General features: G+C 28.9%; 1 protein-coding gene across 2 annotated transcripts in view; it reads left to right on the top strand.

Moving 5' to 3' along the window:
- LOC107436952 (potassium channel, subfamily K, member 16) overlaps nucleotides 1-21,841 on the top strand; it is an 87,481-nt gene that overhangs the window by 56,779 nt on the left and 8,861 nt on the right. For both annotated transcript variants that reach the window (XR_015431348.1, XM_016048791.4), the window contains exons 3-4: nucleotides 13,789-13,965; nucleotides 18,430-18,762. Coding sequence is in view for 1 of the 2 variants with exons in the window: in XM_016048791.4 (XP_015904277.2) it covers nucleotides 13,789-13,965; nucleotides 18,430-18,762 (510 nt within the window). In the remaining variant the exon portion in view is untranslated. The remainder of the gene's footprint in view (nucleotides 1-13,788; nucleotides 13,966-18,429; nucleotides 18,763-21,841) is intronic.

Below are 21,841 nucleotides of genomic sequence, written 5' to 3'. Positions count from 1 at the left end.
TAAATTACTTTGCACTAAAGTCCCGTTATTTAATGACCTAATAGATCCCTGAAAATGCCTTAAAAATGCACTTCTTAAAAATTTGATTTCTCAAAAACCAATCGTTCGACGATGTCGTTCTAATTTTGTATTTTGACATGTAAAATTAAATTCGTTAAAACGATGTAAAAAAATTTTTACCTTACAATTCAAAAATTTTCCGACTATTGTTAAATAAATTAATAAAAGATAAAAAATAATTATCAAAAATTATTTTTTGCGTGAATTAACTTTGCATAAATGAATTTCATAACTGTGTGCGAAAATTTTTCCATTCGTATAAAAAAACTCTCGAGACATAGTGAAATACGTAAAAAGTAAGATTACCAATAAGAGGTCCAAATTTTGCACCGCTTTTTTGACCAAATTAATGGGACCATATTTACCAGATTTCGGCTACCCCTTTTTTGAGAGTCAGAATTCCAAAACAGTCGGAAAAAATGGTATGTTTATTCAGAGAAAGTACACTTTTGTGTATGATTTTCGTAAATTAAAATATGATCTGCTCGAGCTAATTATCATATTTGAAGTCACCTTCTCGAACCATCAAGAGAGCTAATACATGAAGATACGATCATTGGATGAAACGTTTTGCGCACTATACACATAAGTATTACTTAAGTTGGAGAAAAACAAAATATCTATCAAACTCTAACTAATCACTACGGAGAAAAGAGAACCTGAAAACATCAATTATCAGAAGAAACTGAGAATATTTAATATACGATTGTTATAAACACTCATAAGCTTAATTATATATATATATATATATATATATATATATATATATATATATATATATATATATATATATATATATATATATATATATATATATATATATATATATATATATATATATATATATATATATATAAATACAAGATAACACTAAGAAAGTTAAGAAAAACAATAAGTATCATTTATTGCGCTTAAGCTGCAAGTAAACAGCACTCATTAGATAAGTTCAAAATGAAGAATAAAACAAAGAAAAATAATAGACATATGAAAAAAAAAAAAAAAAAAAAGTGAAATGTTAATTAAAAAACCGGAGAAAAAAAAGCCGGAAAAAAAAGATATAATCTTTTCTTCAGCCCACACGATTATATCCGCAAAACAGAGTGCTTTCTGATATTGTATCAATAAAGCCAAAGCAAAATATATTAATACAATAGTGTGAGGAGCACTCAAAAAAAAAAAAAAAATTTTTATAAAATAACTACATAAAAATAGATCATAAAAAGTAAATATAACATGTAAAAACAGATAATAAAATAAAATAAAAAGAAAAAACATTAAAAAGGGGGGACTATAAAGCGAGTAGCAAAATCATAACAACTTACACGGACGGTTATTTTTCAAGAATGATTTAAAAATGTTTTCTTTGTTTTATTCTTCATTTTGAACTTATATATATATATATATATATATATATATATATATATATATATATATATATATATATATATATATATATATATATATATATATATATATATATATATATATATATATATATATATATATATATATATATATATATATATATATAAATCATATATATATATATGTAATAACGGTGGATCCACACCGTTATTTTTTAGTTAATTAGTAGTCAAAGCAGCATGATTAACGAATCCATGTTGTGCATTATCTTTTTTATTTAGTAGCGATGGTGAAAGCATACATCTTAGCCCCCTCCCGCTGGAGATGGGGGGAGACCCATGTCCCGTCTAAGCAGACGGATTTTATTTAAGCATGATAAACAACAAAAAGCCCACGCAAAAACATTGCTCCTACATTTTATAGGATGATTAAAAGTTGTGAAGAGGCCAGTCATTATTGCCTTTTTCTGTATTCTTGCGCCTTATCAATATATTTATTACTCATAGCAAATCGTTTAATCTTTCCTTATATGGAAGTGAAAGATCTTAAAATAACTTCTCTTTTGAAGTATAAATCTAATTATTATTCATTGGCATGTTTTTAGCCTTGAAGTCCCAAAATAGAATTTCTACCCTTTTACCAAAGATATTTTCTGAAAACGAATGAAGTTTTAATGCTTTTTTTAATACAAAAGTATTTACTTTTTGTATTACATATATATATATATATATATATATATATATATATATATATATATATATATATATATATATATATATATATATATATATATATATATATATATATATATATATATATATATATATATATATATATATATATATATATATATATATATATATATATATATATAAGTAAGTTCAAAATGAAGAATAAGTGAAGAATAAAAATAATAGACAGATGGGAAAAAAAAGGGGGGGGGGGGAATAATAAGTGAAAAAATAACAAACAACTGTTTATATATATATATATATATATATATATATATATATATATATATATATATATATATATATATATATATATATATATATATATATATATATATATATATATATATATATATATATATATATATATATATATATATATATATATATATATATATATATATATATATATATATATAAAGGATGAAAATTTATTTAAAAAACCGAAAAAAAAAGATATAATCTTTTCTTCAGCCCACACGATTATATCCGCAACACAGAGTGCTTTCTGATATTGTATCAATAAAGCCAAATCAAAATATATTAATACAATAGTGTGAGGAGCACTCAAAAATTTTTTTTTATAAAAATAACAACAAATAAAATAGATCACAAAAAGTAAAAATAAGTAAAAATAACATGTAAAAACAGAAAATAAAATAAAAGAAAAAGAAAAAAACATTGAAAAGGGACTATAAAGCGAGTAGCAAAATCAGATCAACTTACATGGACAGAAAATTTTTCAAGAATGATTTAAAAATGTTTTCGCAGAAAGATTACCAGATTACAAAATATGAAAACAGAAGATGAAAACAAAAACGCAAATTGAGTGTAACAAGAGGGTTTTAAATTGTCGTTCTTACTGCACTGCTGAAGTGATTTGTTAATCTGAGTTTTGATTTGTTAGTTACCAAGGATGGGCCCGAAATGGATGTGCGCAAGGTAATATTATACTGGACAATTTTAAAAATTGATCATAAATAGTTTTAGAAGATGGATGTTTATTTAAGAAAAAATATAAGATAGAAAAGAGAAACATAAATTGCCTGTTTTGCAAATAATTTTAGCCGCGGTTTTCACGATATGGATTAGCACATAGAAAAATTATTTAAATTATCGAAGAAAACAATTTTAATAGATAATTTTAACACGGATTTGCCCGAAATGGATGTGCACATGGAAAAATTAACAAAGAAAAAAAAATTTTAGTAGATAATTTTAGCCACGGATTTGCCCGAAATGGATTTTCACATGGAAAAATTGTATAAATTAATAAAGAAATTTTCAGCAAACAATTTTACCCACGGATTTGCCCGAAATGGCAGAATGGAAAAACTGTATCTATAGATTAACAAAGGAAATTATTTAGTAAAGGAATTTTTAGAAAATAATTCTAACCACGGATTTGCCCGAAATGGATTTGCACATGGAAAGATTATACAAATTGACAAGGAAATTATTTAGTAAATAAATTTTGGCAATGGATTTACCTAAAATGGATTTGCACATGGGAAAATTATAAAAATTAACAAACAAAAAAATTTTTAGTAAATATATCCACAAAAATATACGATTAATTCAATGATTTTGCATAAAATTTTATTATTTTAGTTGGGTATTCATTGTTTTTTATCAAATTTTGAAAGAGTTTATCGATTTGTTTTTTGGATAAATAAATATTACTACATATTCTTTTAATTCTGTTCATTTCATTAAAAGTGGTATTTAAATAGATGATCCTAGAAACATTAGAAGCATTACTATACAATGTATTCATATCATGTGATTACTGCAAATAAATTTAAATATTCAAAGAATTAAAAATTTTAATTAACTCATCGAATATACAAGCACTACATTCTACATAATTAATATTAAAAGATAATCGATTAAAAAGTAAAACCTCACTTAACAATCAACAAGATCAGCGATTAATAAATCTGGTTTTCTGAAGTATGTTCTTCGTATTGCACTATTAAAATTGATAGTTGTTCATTTTGTTAAGTTTACGTAAAATGCATTAAAACCAACCGAAAATGGAGTCAAAAGATTTTAGTTGGCAGAGATCGTTTTGATTGGTTACCTGGCTCACGTGACAAAAAACAACCAATTTCCCAGCAAAAAGTGCTTTCATTCATCGATGCAATACTGATGTTGTAAAAAGTATATCAAAAGTTGAAGTAAAAACAACAGCGATTTTTTTACAGTGAATTTAATTAAAAATAATAAACTAACGCAGTGTTTTCCTCTTTATTCATTCAAAAACTTTCAAACGTTCATTCATGTCGAAATATCTAAAACAATCCATGACATGTATATATATATATATATATATATATATATATATATATATATATATATATATATATATATATATATATATATATATATATATATATATATATATATATATATATATATATATATATATATATATATATATATATATATATATATATATATATATATATATATTTCGTCTGTTCGTGTGTATGTCACTGAACTCCTCCTAAACGGCTGGACTGATTTAAATGAAATTTTCTGTGTACCTTCAGAAGGATTCGAGAATGGTTTAGATTCACAATAGAACATTCTGCCACAAACCGTTCCAGCGGTATCAGCGAAAATCGGAATGGAATTTTCTGATTGGTTAAAAGTTAGCCATTGTTTTAAATTTTGCTGTACACGAATCAGTTTTCAAATATCATGAAGATAACAACAGTGGTATTTTCTATCTTATAGCTCTATTCTTTTAGAAAAGTAAATTACATATACTTTAATATTTAATCATAATTCGGTTCTTTATTTCAGGTGAGCACAAGCACGTAAAATCAACGAGAATAAGTTTCGTAATTCGCGATCGCAACGAACTATAGGGGGCGTTGTTGTATGAGACGCTTACCTGCGATTTCCATATGAACCGTCATTCAGTTACTCTGGAGACGTCGTTAATGTAGCGTGTAGCATTGCAACGTTCCTTCTTTAATGTGGCTTATTAAATTTAAAAAAGAAAAATGCTTGATCTTCTTTCTTGTACAACCGAAAACAAAATGGTATCTCTTTTTATTAGAGAAGGAATATCCAAAACACATCGGAAAAATATTTGTACATTAACAGAAAAAAATATGTATATTCTTATAAGAGTTAAAACCTAATGCCCGAGAAATAGTATTACTAAATTTAATGATATAACATGAAAGGCCCATTTAAACTTTACATTCTATAGTTTTAAGAATCATATTAGTTCAAAAATTAAAATGAACAAAAAGTATACATAAGCCTCATAATTTTATGAAATTTAATTTTGTAAACATTTTGACAACAATTTTTATCAAAAAATTTCAAGTTTCAATAAAAATCATTATTTAGAAACTAAGAAACGTAAAATAAAGAATGCTGACGAAACAAAAACAAATGAACAATTCTTTTTTGTCGCCATTTTTAGTGCTACGAATATTCGTCTTTGGGATTTCCCAAAAACAAAACAAGATGCAATTTTATTTTTTCAGGAGGGAAATATTTTACCGAAAAAACGAAAATGTACCAATTCCCACAACATAAAACTTTATCTTGGCAAACGTACGTTTTGGAAATGTTATTTCATTTGGAATCTTATTCATCAGAGTTCATATGGCGATATGATTGTTTTGAATCTATGCTAAACTCTATATCGGCTCATTTTCCACCGAAATCCAATTAACTATTTTGATTTCAAATAAAGTGTTTTATTTTATGAACTGTCGCAAAAATTTAAAGTGTAGATTGGCGGCACTTAAAAACCGCCAAATCTGTAGCGGCGGTGGCGTTAATACGTCGTAAGTACCGAATTTTTATTCCATACTTTTCTGAATCATATTATTTCAAACATTGGAATATACAAGAAGTATACATAAACACATAATGTTATACCATTTAATTTTTCAAAAGTATTTTGAGAACAATTTTTATCAAAAAATTATAAACTAAAAAACGGAAAATAAAGAATTCTTAGGATAAAAAAAACGATTTTAAGAATTATTAACATTGAAATAAAAACTTTCATATTGTTTCTTTTTTTATTATTCTTATAGTTCTTAATCAGACGTAAAAAACCATTCTGTAGAGAACCATCATCAAATGAAAAAAAATTATTTACAAGCAAATTTTTTATTGTAAAAATCATTGCACTTACCTGATTTATGATTCCCGGAGAATTCCAAAATGATAAGTTCCTTGTTTGAAAACTTTATTCTCAAATAATAGATACATAGTTTATACCTTCATTACTTTTAGATAACATACTACACAGCAAAATTTTATAATTGATATGAATTTGAATATGTAGCTAAAAACAGAATAGCTGAATTCTAGTTGAACTTATTCTTTCAAAATTAAAAAAAACTTACCAAGAAAACGATTTAAATTAATTAAGAATCAGCACAAATGGCACTATTTCAAGTAACTTGGATAATTTTTTATTGTTGTTTTCCGAATTATATGGATACAGAAATATATACTATTCTATAACGAAGAAGAATATGCTATAACTATTACAATTCTGTATGTTCTGAATTCATATTTATTCACTGGAATGACGAAAGCAATGTTGACTTCACTTTAATTCGTAATGAATTGAAGACAGAAGAAATGCATTTTACCTTAATACACACATCTGTAACAGTATCCGAAATCGGAAGTCATCAGTTGCAAGTTTGTTGATAATAGAAATTAAAAATTATTGACGAATTTTTCTTCAAATGTTTGGCGTGTTCTGTTCCTGAAAGATTTACTAATATTCTGGAGATTTTTTTCAAGTTCTTCGGCCTTTTCCTTAGGGAAATTTTGTTTCTTATTTGCTGCTAAAAAATGGCGTCTGATTCAGTCAATGACTTTGATGGAACTAAATGAAAACGTGATAAATTAATGTCCGATATTTACAGGCTCCCGCTAGACGGCGTACTCGAGCGTTGCGATCGCGAATTATTGGTCGTATCTCGGATTTAGTATTGTGAAAACTGTTTAATAACAATCAAGGCAAAAGCAAATTTTATTCATCTTGCACGCTTTTAATAATTATTTATATTTAGTATGCAATTTTAGCTCAATTTAGTATGCAATTTTTCATTGCTGACAGTTGTCATTTGAAAACTATTAGATTGTTTATTATTACAAAGTTTGCGAATTCACATTCATTTTAATTACTTCATTTAAAAAATAGGAGAAGACTATATTTGAGGGTGCTCCTTGATTCTCACCAAGTTGTGATAGCGGTTGATCTCCAAGCTGGCCGATGTTGAATCCCAATCGTGATTCTGATTCGTTTAAATTTCAGCGTTATTTTTAAATGTTCAACGGTATATGTAATTTCAGAAGTCCGTTAGTTCTATGTTGGATACCGGCTGGTTAGGTTACTTTTGCTTCTGATCAATAGGATCGAAGGTATGTGGGCAGTCATAAAAAAAGGACTTCAGAAAAAAATGTCACCGCCATTCCGATACCACAGACGCCATTTTCAATTCGTATTTCGCCGAATTTATGTGGCGATGGAGGAACACAGATTCTATTCATGATAAATTTAGACAGTATCTAACTGCTATTAGAGAATTCTGTGCACCTAAAACTGAGGAAATTCAAGCTTAATGAATAAGTGAGATGTTTTTTTTTTCCTTTTCTTTCTGTGCTTACTCCATTAATTTTTATTTCGATTCAAAATGCATTTTATTGGGTTTATTAATTTTGCTTACATTGGGTCCATTGCAATTTTATAAAGTTTTGGCCGATGTCTTGCTGAAATTTTCCAATGTATTATTAAAATATCATTATGTTTTGGCAGCCATTCCTGTTACCGCGGTGTTCCGCGCAAACAGGAATGGTGATAAACATAAGTTACCAATTTCGTCAAGGGGCACCCACAAGTATATTTTTACCAAAAATAGATTTTTGTTTTAAATTTTATCATTATTATATTTCTTATTTAATTTGTTTCATTTTTATTGCTTTTTTATTACTTAAAATAAATACGTGAATTTTCGAATTAGCAAATTTGCGACCACTGTCAACTTCTACATTTCTTTTTGTTTGAAAGAGAATATTTGCAAAAATATGCCGCCTAAACGAATCGCTCTTAGTCGATCAACATCTCAAGCACGCAAGAAAAGAACTAAACCGTGTTTCAGAAAAATCGGAGCAACGGGAAGAAAGACTTGAAACTAATCGAGAACACAATGTTTTAGCCCGTTCCTTAGAAACGTCTGAGAAATAGGAAAGAAGACTGTTAACAAATCAACTACGCACTACTCAAGCCTGTTCCTTGGAAACATCAGAGCAACGGGAAAGAAGACTGTTAACAAATCAACTACGCACTTATCAAGCCCGTTCGTCGGAAACATCAGAGCAACGGGATGAAAGAATAAAAATCAATCAAGAACGCACTTCACTATTCAGACGCTGCCAATACTCTGATTTGAATCTCAGTGCATTTCACTATGATCCGACAACCAACTATAGTCTTTCACCCAAGCGTCATCATCGGAAAAATGGATCAATTACAGCTGGGATTTGCTGTTCTGGAGGCAAAGTGTAACTACCAGATTTAACGTCGCCAGCCGAGCCATTATCAACGTTGTTATCGGGTCAAGCAAATCAATAGAAACTTTTCTTGGCGAATATAGGTCAGTACATTCGTGTTTCCAAATGACTTCATTCGGTGCTGCTACAAGTATCGGTGCGCATATGGACAGCTAGAGTTATTTATTACATTCACATGCAATCTTGCTTGAGCTAAAATTAAAGAGCTTTAGTAACTTAGGCAAACATCATCGGATCTTCATGATGCATTATCACACGTGAGTTAAAACAAATATTAAGCTCTAAACTTGGATTTATTGCAAAAAGTCATGCTTTTAGAGAGACACGGTGTTTGATGCATTCTATTGAACGGCAGAAAAAGAGAATTGCCACATGATTTGGCTTATTGAAAAACTCACACCAGGACAAATTGGTCAGCTCATATCAGCAGAAATATTCATGACGCCATTGATCCAGAATTATTTCAGATCATCATCCAAAATATGTTTCATGGTCGGTGTGCATCACCATACATGTCTGTTTGAAAATGCACTAACGATATCCTAGAGAATTAACTGTTGAGACTATCACTGGTTTTTTCACCATTAAATAAAATTTTCTATTCAAATCATAATCACAAATCTCATTTACACACTTAAATACAAAATTTAAATTCAAACTGAAAGCTTTGCAACGCACGCAGGGTGCAGCTAGTATATATATATATAAGAAGAGAGTGGAATGATAACACATAGCCAATCACAGAAGACTTCTGGTTAGCAACGCACAAAACAGCCAATCAAAATTGAGAACGCATGCATGTGAAAAGGTAATAATTTTTAATAATGCTGTCAAAAAATACGAAATACAAACTGACCTCAAATAAAACTCAGAGGACTTCAAATCAATTAATTAAGAAAACTCTACTATTACGTTTATAAAAAGGAAGATTTATTAACTCAACAACAAAATTATAACATCGCCATTCCAAAAACAAAAAAAGAAAGAAAAAAATCTCACACTTGTTACGTAAAGCTATAAAAAGACCGAACGATTATTTATGCAAACGATTATATATGATTATTATGAACTAAGGCTCCTATACTATCAGAGGCGCTTCTTTATACAAACGATTGTTTATGACGTCATTAGATAAAAGTGTCGTTAACGCAATATTATCCAGTGTTTATTAATAATTTTGAGTGGCAATGTAAAAAGATAGTTGTTCTAAAGTTTTATAATAAAATGTTTGTTTTGATAGAACGCAGTTATTTATTTTAGAATTCCAATGTATTTTAATAGCTTTGACAAATCGGGTAGAGTTATTGGAAGCACGAATCAACACTCTCTCAAGAAACTATTTACATTCCAAATTATCAAAATATATTGAACAGAGTTTACTTTAAAGTACTTATATCTTTTATAAAAAATGGATCGCCGTGAATATCTTAGGCGATATCCACAGCGGCATAGAACTGAACATGATTTAGCTGCACAAAATTAACTGGAAAATAATCGTAGTGCTATCAATACGCGACGGCGGAATGCGCTGCGAAAAAACGTTGAAAAGTCAAGACGTTTAAATGAAAACGAATACCTTGGTGTACTTACGAATACTTCTGACTGAAACTAAAATATTTTGTCAGTTGACAGTATTGAAGTTTATTGAGCAATTACTTGCAATGGTATTTGCTTTTGAAATATTACTTAGAATCAATTTATTAATATTACATGTTTTAATTTGTTTGTAATTTTTGCAAAGTTTTTTTTAATCAGGTTTTAATTGTTTTTAGTTTAAAATTTAACTTACTGGCGGGGGAGATGAAGCACCATATAGGTAGCGCCCGCATCCTATAAGATCAACAATGATTTGAATTAGGCTCTACCACGCGTGCTTTGGATACGGAGATTAATCTCTGGCATGCCCTACAGTAATGTGTTAAATAATATTGTTTCCTCGCTTTATATAAGTTTATAATATTGTTTGTACTGAAATTGCTTCATATAAGTTTATAATGTTGATAATAAGTTCCTCTGACATTTTACAATCCTATCATATTCTATATGTGATCTTGGTGCAGAAAAATTGCCAGCTATTCTCCAGGAAAAGGACTTTAAGTTTGCTCGCGAAGCGAACGAAAATGTAATTGCGTAGCAATTATCGGGGATTGGCGAACGGTAGTGAGCAGGGGGCGGAGCCCTCTAGTATATATATATATATATATATATATATATATATATATATATATATATATATATATATATATATATATATATATATATATATATATATATATATACATATATATATATATATATATATATATATATATATATATATATATATATATATATATATATATATATATATATGGGCAATTCCACGAAATTGTCAACTTTTAAGTGAAATTTTTTTTTTATGAATTGCATATTTTAATTTTAAAAATATGTTCAAAAATAGCCAAAGTCTACATATTACTGTTTAATTTTTGATAATTTTAAGTTTTTTGAATCTGGCAGCATTCTAAAGTAATCACATGGCTGACAAGTGAATTCTTCACATTTGTGCTCAAATTGTTTTCTTGAAAAATACTTATAAAATAAAAGAAATGTATCTTTCTTTTGCAATATTTTGATAAAAATATGCATATAGTACAAAATTTAAACATTTAAAACATAGCCTTTAAGTCATTTTAAGTTTAATACATTAAATAAAAGTAACTTTTTTTTGTGTCATTCCGTCACATGTTTTAGTATATTTTTTTAAATAGCAACTGCGTTTTTGAATGAAAATGTGTATATTTTGGAATATAAAGCAGATGTGGCATAAGAATCAATGAGAAATTGTAAAATTCTATGCATTTGATTATTAACTTCCAATAATTTGCGTGACGGAATGACACATCTTCGGCGATGGAATGACAAAACGAGTCCTTGAAAAGCTTAGTCAAAAACTAGGGAATTATTTTTTTTTCAATTAATCTAATGGCTAAAACAGCTGTTGAAAGACAGATAAAATGTTGAAAAAGACCAAGATCCCCATGATATGATGAAGAAAAAAAACAGAGAAAGAAAGGCAGAGAAGAAAGCTTCCGCGACCAAAGTTGGACTTAAAAAACTCAGAAGTGCAAACCCTGTTGTGCAGAGATTGTGTAAACAAAGAAAAAATCAAATTCTACCAATCTCTTCACATACAAATAATTTAAATTCCCTATACAAATTCCTGCAGAGTCTTGGTAAAGCCATAAAAAAAATTGTACACTCACCATAAAAAAAATTGTACACCCACTTCCAAAATCACCAATAGAGGTAAAAAAATTAATTCAGTCTTTATGTGAGAAGTATTTAACTTCGAACTCAAAAGAAACTAAGTGAGAAAAGTAATGTTGATGAGCTGTTTAATTTGGTTAAAAAAATTTCACTGTCAAGATGATGTTAGTTACAAGCCCCCACGTATGAAGGATTCAGTCATAATACAAACTCTGACAGAGTAACGAAGAGTGCAGATGCAATATATACTTATGGCCTTAAAAGAGGCTTTTCATAAAGAAGCATATATTGATGTAAAGTGTGTCTTATCTCATTTTCGTTCTTATTCTTATTTTTGTTAAGTGTATTTCATTAATACCTCACAGCACATGCACCTATAAATACCATGTAATTGCGATGCTGTTCTAAAAGGCCAAACAAGATGTTGGCTGCTGTAAAACGGCACATAATATGTAAAAGAATTTTATGATTTCATAAAGTCGAAGCAACAAATCGTTGAAGTTTTGTTTTTGTCCAGCTATTCTATTTAAGAGAGGGCAAAAGAGAATGACTTCAGCTAGACACTTGCTACATTAGCATTGCCAGGAACAAGAGACCTGCACTAGATGCTCATGTAGTTGAGAAGCGAATCATCAAAATTGGAATGCTTTCTAATTTTAACCAAAACCAAGTGTATGATTTGTAAAGCCACTGTTTTGAATAGGAAATGGAAAATATAATTGAGGAGTATGCGGTCGGCTCTATAATCATTGTCCCATACTGCGAAAAAAAAGAAGGCACACTTATATGCAGCGCAAATTACTTTGATAAACAAAGACGATTTATATGTTAGAGTATTTAAAGAACATGAGACAAAAATTGATTTATGCATAAATTTCCTGAGAACGAAGATAAGATGTGACATTGGCAAGTTAGATATAAAACCTCTTCTAAAACAAGCTAATTTTCAAATTGTTGAAATTTTAACTGATTCTTACGTAAATATTAATTCTGTTTATCTGTTACATTCTGTTTATCATTTACATTTTAATAAAACATTTTTTAAATGAAGACTTTCTTCCACTAAACTTTTTGTCATTCCGTCACGGTCATTCCGTCACAGCAAATAGATGCTAATAACTGCTAGCCAACCTGAGGTTAATTTTCCAAATTCACAATTTACATTGCTTACACATTATACTAAAAGTAAAAAATAGTTCAGGAAAATAATAGTTGCAAAATTCACAGAAACTACCAGTTCTAAGCGGCATGCCGAAAGCTTGGTTGCCAAAATGTCATTCCGTCACACAAGTAAAAAGTTCATAAAATTAAAAATAAAAAAAATACAAAATTCCTTTTTTTTAGTTTATGAATCACCTTTTACCAATAATAATGATATGCATGAGAAAAAATCATGTTTATTTGAAATTAGATGCATAGAAACTTCAATTAACTGTCATCATGCAAGTCAAAATGTCATTCCGTCACATATGGAATTGCCCATATATATATATATATATATATATATATATATATATATATATATATATATATATATATATATATATATATATATATATATATATATATATATATATATATATATATATATATATATATATATATATATATATATATATATATATATATATATATATATATATATATATATATATATATATATATATATATATATATATATATATATATATATATGGTATATATATATATATATCAGTGGTTTCTCTAAATCAATTTAAATTCGTGTGTATTCTTAACATGAACCTGAATATTTTTTAATATTGAGTCTAATGTTTTTTTTCTTGTTTCATGACAGATAAACTTAATCGCTTGGGTGACCCTAACGTCACCCGGGCCGATATGGAAGGACTGATGCTGCGTCTCTCAGCGGCCCATCGAAAGTCACTCATTGATGAAGAAGGAAATGATACGCACAGTAACTGGAGTTTTGAAAATTCATTCTTTTTTGCCATCACAGTAGTTACAACAATCGGTAAGGAATTATGTTTATTAAAAGTTTAATTTAAAACTGTAATATCTATTACCACTTATTTAACTTTCACAAAAGTTACAATTTATCCTTTATAATAAGCTGGTTCGAGCTCCTAAACTCTCTTATGCAGGCAATCAATCAAAAATTAAAAAAACATCTAAGTTTCTTCTTGAATTTACGTTATAATATTTTATTATTATAAATCTCCCTTGCATCTTTAATGGAAAAAAAATCAATGCATTCTGCCTAAAACGATTCCTGTAGAAAACGGAATTTCGACTGAAATAGAAAATTTTGAATCATCAGGCTACTACGGTAAATTATATTTTAATTTAATTTGTGTAACCCTGGATTTGCCTAACATTGAAAGGGATGGTTAAAAAGAACTGCAAATAATATCAAATATTTCCAAAAACACATAATTAATTTTGTTTAACAATTTCAATTATCCTTTATTGTTTATATCTGAATGTTATCTATCAATTTGTAACATTAATCTCGGAATTTGAGCTTTTCAATTCTGTGGGCTCCTTTCTTAACAATGTGTCGATTGAAGAAGTGGACACTAACAATGATATTGCAGATTTTCAAGAGGACGGCACTAATGGCATAGAAAAGTTGCAAAGGCTCTTTAAAGTTATTACGTGGTTTTGAATCACAAAGTTACAAGACAATTATATTTACATGCATTTGGCTTATATTTACATTCATTATGGGGCAAAAAACAGTTACCCTCATAGAAATCTAAAAAGTCTCATTTAATGCCATGTAACTTCTCCTCTGAACTTGATAACCACTGAGATTCGATGACGGTGAAGTCGACGGTGTATAGCAGTTGCGTCGCGTTCAAATTGAGTCGTTTCCTGAGAATTTGAGAACGCAAATCCACCTAATTAATAGATATGATTTCAGCTTTTGACCCGTTGCTCCAATGTATCGCACAGATTTTCTATGGGATCCAGGCTGAAAAATTTTGAAGGCTTTTCGAAATGCATCAGAATATGTGAGTGCTTATAATGCCAGTCACTTACTCTTACAGTCCCATAGCCTTTGCTGCTATCACCTTGAACAATAAAACTATCAAAAGCAGAAACAATGCGCATCGTGATGATTCTCATTTAAGATCAACAATTAATGATGTTAAAATATACTGCTATTTCATATCGCACACAGGCAAGAAAAGTGACACAAATAAAAAAACAGCAATTTTGAGATTATGTCAATAAAAAATATGTATTAAGTGTCCCATCAAGTTCAAAAAATTTTATATCTCTAACTCGCAATTTATCCAGTTGAGAGCAGTTGTATCAGTTTTGTGCCTAATTCAGAATAATGACAAAAGAATTTCTTAAGTTGATTTTTCTCCAATGCTGCATTTTAGAGTTATGACACTGTTCTAGCAGGGGTGCGATATTAGTGATCACCTTAATGAGCTAGTATAATTTATTGTAAGAAAAATCCCTCATAAGCTAAATGTTTTTCGTAACTTCTTTAATCATCATCAATTCTTTGTTCACTGAGCTTGAATAAAATAAAACTTTTTCTTTTAAACAAAGGTTGCCGAAATTTGTTATCTAATAATGACATTGACTTCTTACTATTAAGTTCCTAAAACTAAGACCTAGACATCAAAGATGCCATATAGGAAGAAAAATTCATATTTTGTTAATCATTAGATGGTTTTTAAAAATTTACTAGTTTCTCATATTTCACTATTTTAAAGAATTTTATTACTCACCATCTCCTCCTTCCTCTCCGATATAGCATTTTAAATTAATTATCTGCCTATTTCCGGAAAAGTACAAAACTACGCCGAACTTCTCTGCGATAGCTAGTTTGCCAGCTTTACACGTTCAAATTTTTTTTCTTCGGAACCCACAAGTGATATATCTAAATTGCTTAGTTATACTCACATATTATAAATTGTCATGAATTTGATACCATTAATAACAATTACATTTTATTATGTCTATCATATTTTTGGCTGTTTCTTTGTATTGTAAATTCGCAACGTTGTTTCATTTAGCAAATTTTGAAAGGTAATTCATTATAAATGAACTTTTGCGCGGGCAAGCTGGTAGGCAAGTCAGACCCAGGGCTAAAGAGAATAGAAAGGCTGGTTCACTCCTTTGAAGTAACTCTCGCCGCGCCAATCCTCCGATTTTCTCTAGTGACGTCACTTTGGCGCAAAGCTCGCACTTTTACTTCAGGAACGGAGCGTTCGGCCTTACTAGCTCTAACTAATATTGGATCATTTCTTTTTGCGAGATATTCTAAGACATTTGTTATTTTCTATAATGACTTTCCTCAGTTTTTGCAGAGAATTTATAAGAATTTAAAACTATTATCGAAATGCCAGTTTGCGCGATTGCAACTTGCAAAAATTCTGATACAAAAACAAAAGGAAAAAATATAATTTTCCGCGTTTTCCCTAAAGTAAATGAACAACTTTGTAAAGAATGGATTCCGAAATGACACAGATAATATAAAACAGCAATACGTTTATTCTGTCGTTAAGAGCTTTTATAAAAATTCATTATCTAAATAGAAACCGCCTCGTTACTTCAAAAAGAAAGGCAGGTGAAAAGAATTAAAAAATGAATAAAGTCAAGGAAAATTAAAATGTAAATAAAAAATATAACTAAAATATATAGTATATAGTTGAAATTCTCCTAATTTCATAACATATTTCTTAATGTAGTTATTCTAAATATTTATGATTTTTTTTAAAAATTATATTCTCTCAATTTAAATATCTATAAATTATATCATCGTAAATTTTAATATCTATAAACAATTGTAAAATTTCTAATGTCATTAAGAAACTTAATTATTATTTTGTTTCAGTAATTAGCGTTTAATGTTGATGTTTCCTAATGATTAAGTATGAACAAATTGCTATTAACGACATATTTTAAAATCAAGGATTCTAAATTTAACTCAACTTATCGTTATAAAAGAATATGTAGATAAAAAAAGTGTCGATATATGCTTTCATTTTTCTTAATAATTAAAGTTAAAACGGAACTTTTTAAAATAAAGTATTTATAGTGTCATTTTCGCCAACTAGTAAAACATTTTTATAAGTTTAAAATTGTTTTTTTTTAATATAATAACCAAGAAAGTTTTTTTGAACAATGTTTATGAACGGAAATAATTAGTTAATTACGTAATGTTTGAAAGCTAATAACCAGAAAAAGTCTAACTTATTTTTACAAAGAGAAAGATGCAAAGTTACCATAGCTTTGCTTGCGATCTCCGAGATCTGTGGACACAGTGACGTCATGAGGAGGGAAATCGTAGCTTCAGCTCTAAGAGCGGAGTGAACTAGCCCTTCTATTCTCTTAAGCCCTGAGTCAGACCTACCGTATACCTAATTGATGATACTCGAGAGTCCGTTTTGGTCAAAGGCTGTAATTAGTTGACACAAGATTTAAAAGATAAACATATAAAGTTAAAGAACAAACGATATTAAGTATGTTTGTTCTTTTTTTTTATTTCTTGAAATTTCATTAAAACCTTCTTCCAACGGTGCACTGTGGGCCAGAAGACCATGATCTTTGGTCAAAAGTCAAAAATTAAATTTTCAACTAAAATATGTGTAGGCAGTTTTAATATAGCCCAAATTAAGTATTCATAATCATTCCAAGCATTATAATTTACTTTTTGGACCGACGAGAGTACAATGTAATGAAAAATATGTTGAAAAAAAATTTTTAAATTTAACTTTTAAGTTTTTATTTCAGAAATATATAAAGGAATTTCACCTTACTGTCACATTTTCATCAGAGTAATTAGTCTGAAATTATAGTTCAATTTTTCAATTTGTTGGATTAGTTAATACTCTTGACAAACTTATAGTTTATATCTTATCAGTTGACATTTTACAATGTTTGAATAACTTTCGAAACTTAGTTCCAAAAAGTTCCACGTGGTAATTAGCTGAACTTTTTTTGTTGTCTTCTTTGATGTTTCTTCTTTCGAAAAAACCTGCCCCATTTTGCCCATATTGCAAAGGTGAACTAAATATACCGAAGAACAAAAATCGTGTTTTTTTTCATGTTTTCGCGATATTTTGTAATTAATTCGCGTTATTTTGTAATATTACTTCGAAAATATAATTTGCTTTTCATTTTTAATATAAAATTACGAAAATTATTATATTTTCATTGCTATGTTTAATTATTAAAACGTACTACATTATTTTTTTATTTTTGCTCGCCATATTTCAGCCGCCATTTTGTTTGTTTCTTGGGTATTTTTAGTGTATTTCAAAATTCTAACTACGAATTCAATTTACCTGCACATAAAAACCCCTAAGTAAAACCCCCCAAATTTTGAAGCAAATTTTATCGAAATACTAATTTTGGCCACGAAACCTTCGAAGCTGGCCCACTGTGCAGTGTTAAATGTATATAGTAAACTAATATCTGTTTCAGAAACTAAAATTCTTTACTTTCTCAGGCTATGGTCACCTAGCTCCTTCCACTACTGGTGGTCGCCTCTTTTGTGTACTATACGCTACTGTTGGAATACCATTAACAGGCATTTTACTAGCGGCTATAGGAGGTCATTACAGTCAGAGGCTAGTTAAAGGGATACAGAGAGCTCGTAAAGACAGGCGCCCACGACTAGCCCAATCCTTATCGGCAGCCAAGTTTCTAATACCCTGGATGTTGGTATTTCTGGTTATTCCAGCTGGGTTCTTCGTTTGGCTTGAAAAATGGTCATTTGTTGACAGTTTTTATTACTGCTTCATTACACTGTCAACCATAGGCTTTGGAGATTTCGTGGCTGGTAAGTTTTCTTAATTAAATTCGTTATTACTTTTTACCTCCGGTAACAAAATTATTAATCCATCAGTGTTGAATTAAAACTTAATCGTATTTAATTTTATTTAAATCATCGTTATTTCATGACCAGCAACTGTAAAAAAAATTTAACTGGCTTACTTTTGCTCAAGGAATATAGGAAAAATAGGAAATTATTAGTTCACTTCTTCAGAAATTATCAATGAATAAGATAGTCAAGAAAACTTAGTGATTTCTTTGTTTTATTTCCATTTTACATTTGTTTCTTTAGTTGTATAATAATCTCTGAAAATGTAATCATACCATAACTCTTAAAAATATTCCCTAGTTATACTTCAGTTTGTGAGAACTAATAAATATGGAAACCTTCTTGGTCAAAATGGTTTGAAACTTCTTGTTCACATATCCTCAGATGTGGGTCATCACCCGGTTCACTCTTGACCGGCATTTCCTGTCCTGATATTGTTTAAGATTAAGTGTGTTTGAATTTTAACATACTGGGCTTTGTGTGAAAATCTGTCCACTGTTTTATTTGGGGGAGGGGCATAAATTTCGATTAACTAACTGCTATCCATTCTTTCTTTAATTAGACATACAGACGAAAACATTATTTTTTCTTAAGGAACTGATATAAATGGCGAACTTTAATCGCCAAGAAAGCATGCCAATTATTACAAAAGTTGACAATAAAAGATTTCCATACCCAAAATTTAAATATAGGGGAGAGTCGGGTAGCCCTGTCCACTTAAGGAGTATTGCTTATATTTCTGTATAATATTGAGTAATAATCAATATTTTTGTATGTTTCTATTGTTTTATCTTCTAATTGAATAATGCAAAAAGAATAAACCAAAAAAAGAACAGTTTAACTTAAGAAAACAGAAATTTAAAAAAACATGTTTTTCAGCTCTTTTCAAAATGTGTAGGGTAGCCCCACCCAGTTACAAAAATTATGTTTTTTTACTGTTTTTTCAGGTGTAAATGAAAATGACCAATGTATTGACAATAGATAAACCTCATTTATCATTTTTATCACAAAATTATTTTATTTATTACATATTTATATACTTTTAGTAAATTCTATCATTTAATAACAATCATTTAATAACAACAATATTTGTTGTTAAAAATGCATATAACATTCAAATTTGAAGCAATAAAATTATAAACTTTGCAACCGTACATTTATCGACGAAATAAAATTGGGCGGTGATACCCGACATTCATGTGAGCGGGGCTACCCGAAGTCCAATTTTTTTTTTTTTGTAAATTTGTAATTACGCGAACAATTATTCACATATAAACTTCTTTCTTTGTGCAAATTAAACTTAAGACTACATACTTTAATGCTGTTTGTATAGAAAAAATATTTTTTTAGTCTTAAAATGAAGTTTAATCGAAACATTCAACCAATTTTTCTTAATTTCATGACTACTGTTTTCAACATATTTTCAAAACTATTGTTTACCATGTCAACAGCTGCATAAATACTTGAAACTTTGAAAATAATCTTTTTTTTATATAACAATTAATGTCAGATGGCCCATTGACTTGAAAAAATATTCTCTACATATGAAATTGACAGTGAGCGAGGCTACCCGACTCTCCCCTATATATATATTTTATTAAACATTGTTGAAAAGAATTGTAAAAAGTTAGAAAAATCGTGCGGCTATTGTATTAGATATTCTTATTTAGAATTGTTAAATAAATTATATCTGGAATACATCCGCACCCGGCTTGGACCGATTACAGTGCTGACGTAAGTTATAAATCCTCAGGGGCAGACGCATCATGGGTTAGAGTCCCCTTGCCGTCTGGCTAACCTTCGGAGGTTTTTATGGCTTTCCTTTCCATGCATCACAAATGCGGGTTAGTTTCATCAAAAAATCCTCCACCTTTCTTCCAAAACTTGATCAAGGAGTTCCCATGTTTTCTGGATTAAGTTCGAAATTACAAGACTACAGAGTTGAACATTAGTGGTCGTAAACCCAAAATTCAGGTCGGCTGTTCAATGCCTGTTATAAAAAATTAAAAGATATGTAGATATATATGAAATCAAAAATGTAGCTTGATTGCTTTTCCTAGAAGACAATGCAGATCACAACCTAAAAGTCATAACATGAATTTTGCCCTCTCGGGTCAAATAGTTGGTAAAATTGTTCTCTAATTTGAAAGGTTTAATGTTATAACTTTTTAAAAAGTATGCAAAAAGTATGAAATTTCACAAATTAATCTAATTTTTAAGCTTTTCAGAACGTATATTGCTTATTGTTAAAACATTATTTTAAAGCAAACTATTATTTGAAAATGGAAGTTAATGGAAGAAATCATTAAACTTTACTTTTGTATGCTTTGAAAGTTCCTCAAATTATTTTTAGTATTTTGCACATTGTAAATGGCTAAGCACTGTATTTTATCAGAGGGTTGTATTCACACATGTTTATATATTTTTATGCATCAATATTTCAAGGGTAACGAATGAGAGCGTAACACTATTCCAACCTTTCAATGCATTCATCCAGAAAAAGAAATTCGTTCCGTTTTTTGTGAGTCATCATTTAACACTTCATTGGCCCAACTCCAGTTTTAGATGCTTGTGTGACTGTGACAATGTGTTGTAAAGAAGCCGCCTTCGGGGAGACGTAAATTGTACACTTTACAACTGTGTTTTTCTGAAATGTTTCTGTTTTTGGAGAATAACATTGGTCTACTAATGTCGTAAATTTACATCAAAAGACAATTTCCCTCGACGCAAATTAGAAAAACTGTAAAATTACAGTGAAAAACATGCTCGCAAACACAAACAGAATTCGGCTCTCCTTATTGATGCTAAACTCTTCAAGAAATATTTTGTTAAATATTTATTACCATGCCAAGTAGTAGAACTCAAAGTTTTACTTTTCAGTATTGACGTTTGAGAGGAGAATTCAAAAAAATATTCATTAAGAAATCTGAAAATATCTTGGAACATAGTCTTATGTGAAACCTTTTCGAATCCCCAAAAATAAGTTTTCAAATCGTTACTGTGAAAATTGAAAATAAAAATCTCCTTAATCCATTGT

This window comes from Parasteatoda tepidariorum, chromosome 2, assembly GCF_982258835.1.
Source record: "Parasteatoda tepidariorum strain Cologne lab strain chromosome 2, Ptep-v5.0, whole genome shotgun sequence".
In the NCBI taxonomy this organism is placed as follows: Eukaryota; Metazoa; Arthropoda; class Arachnida; order Araneae; family Theridiidae; genus Parasteatoda; species Parasteatoda tepidariorum.
Note: the sequence above shows the minus strand (reverse complement) of the source record. Positions and strands in the feature narration are given on the sequence as shown.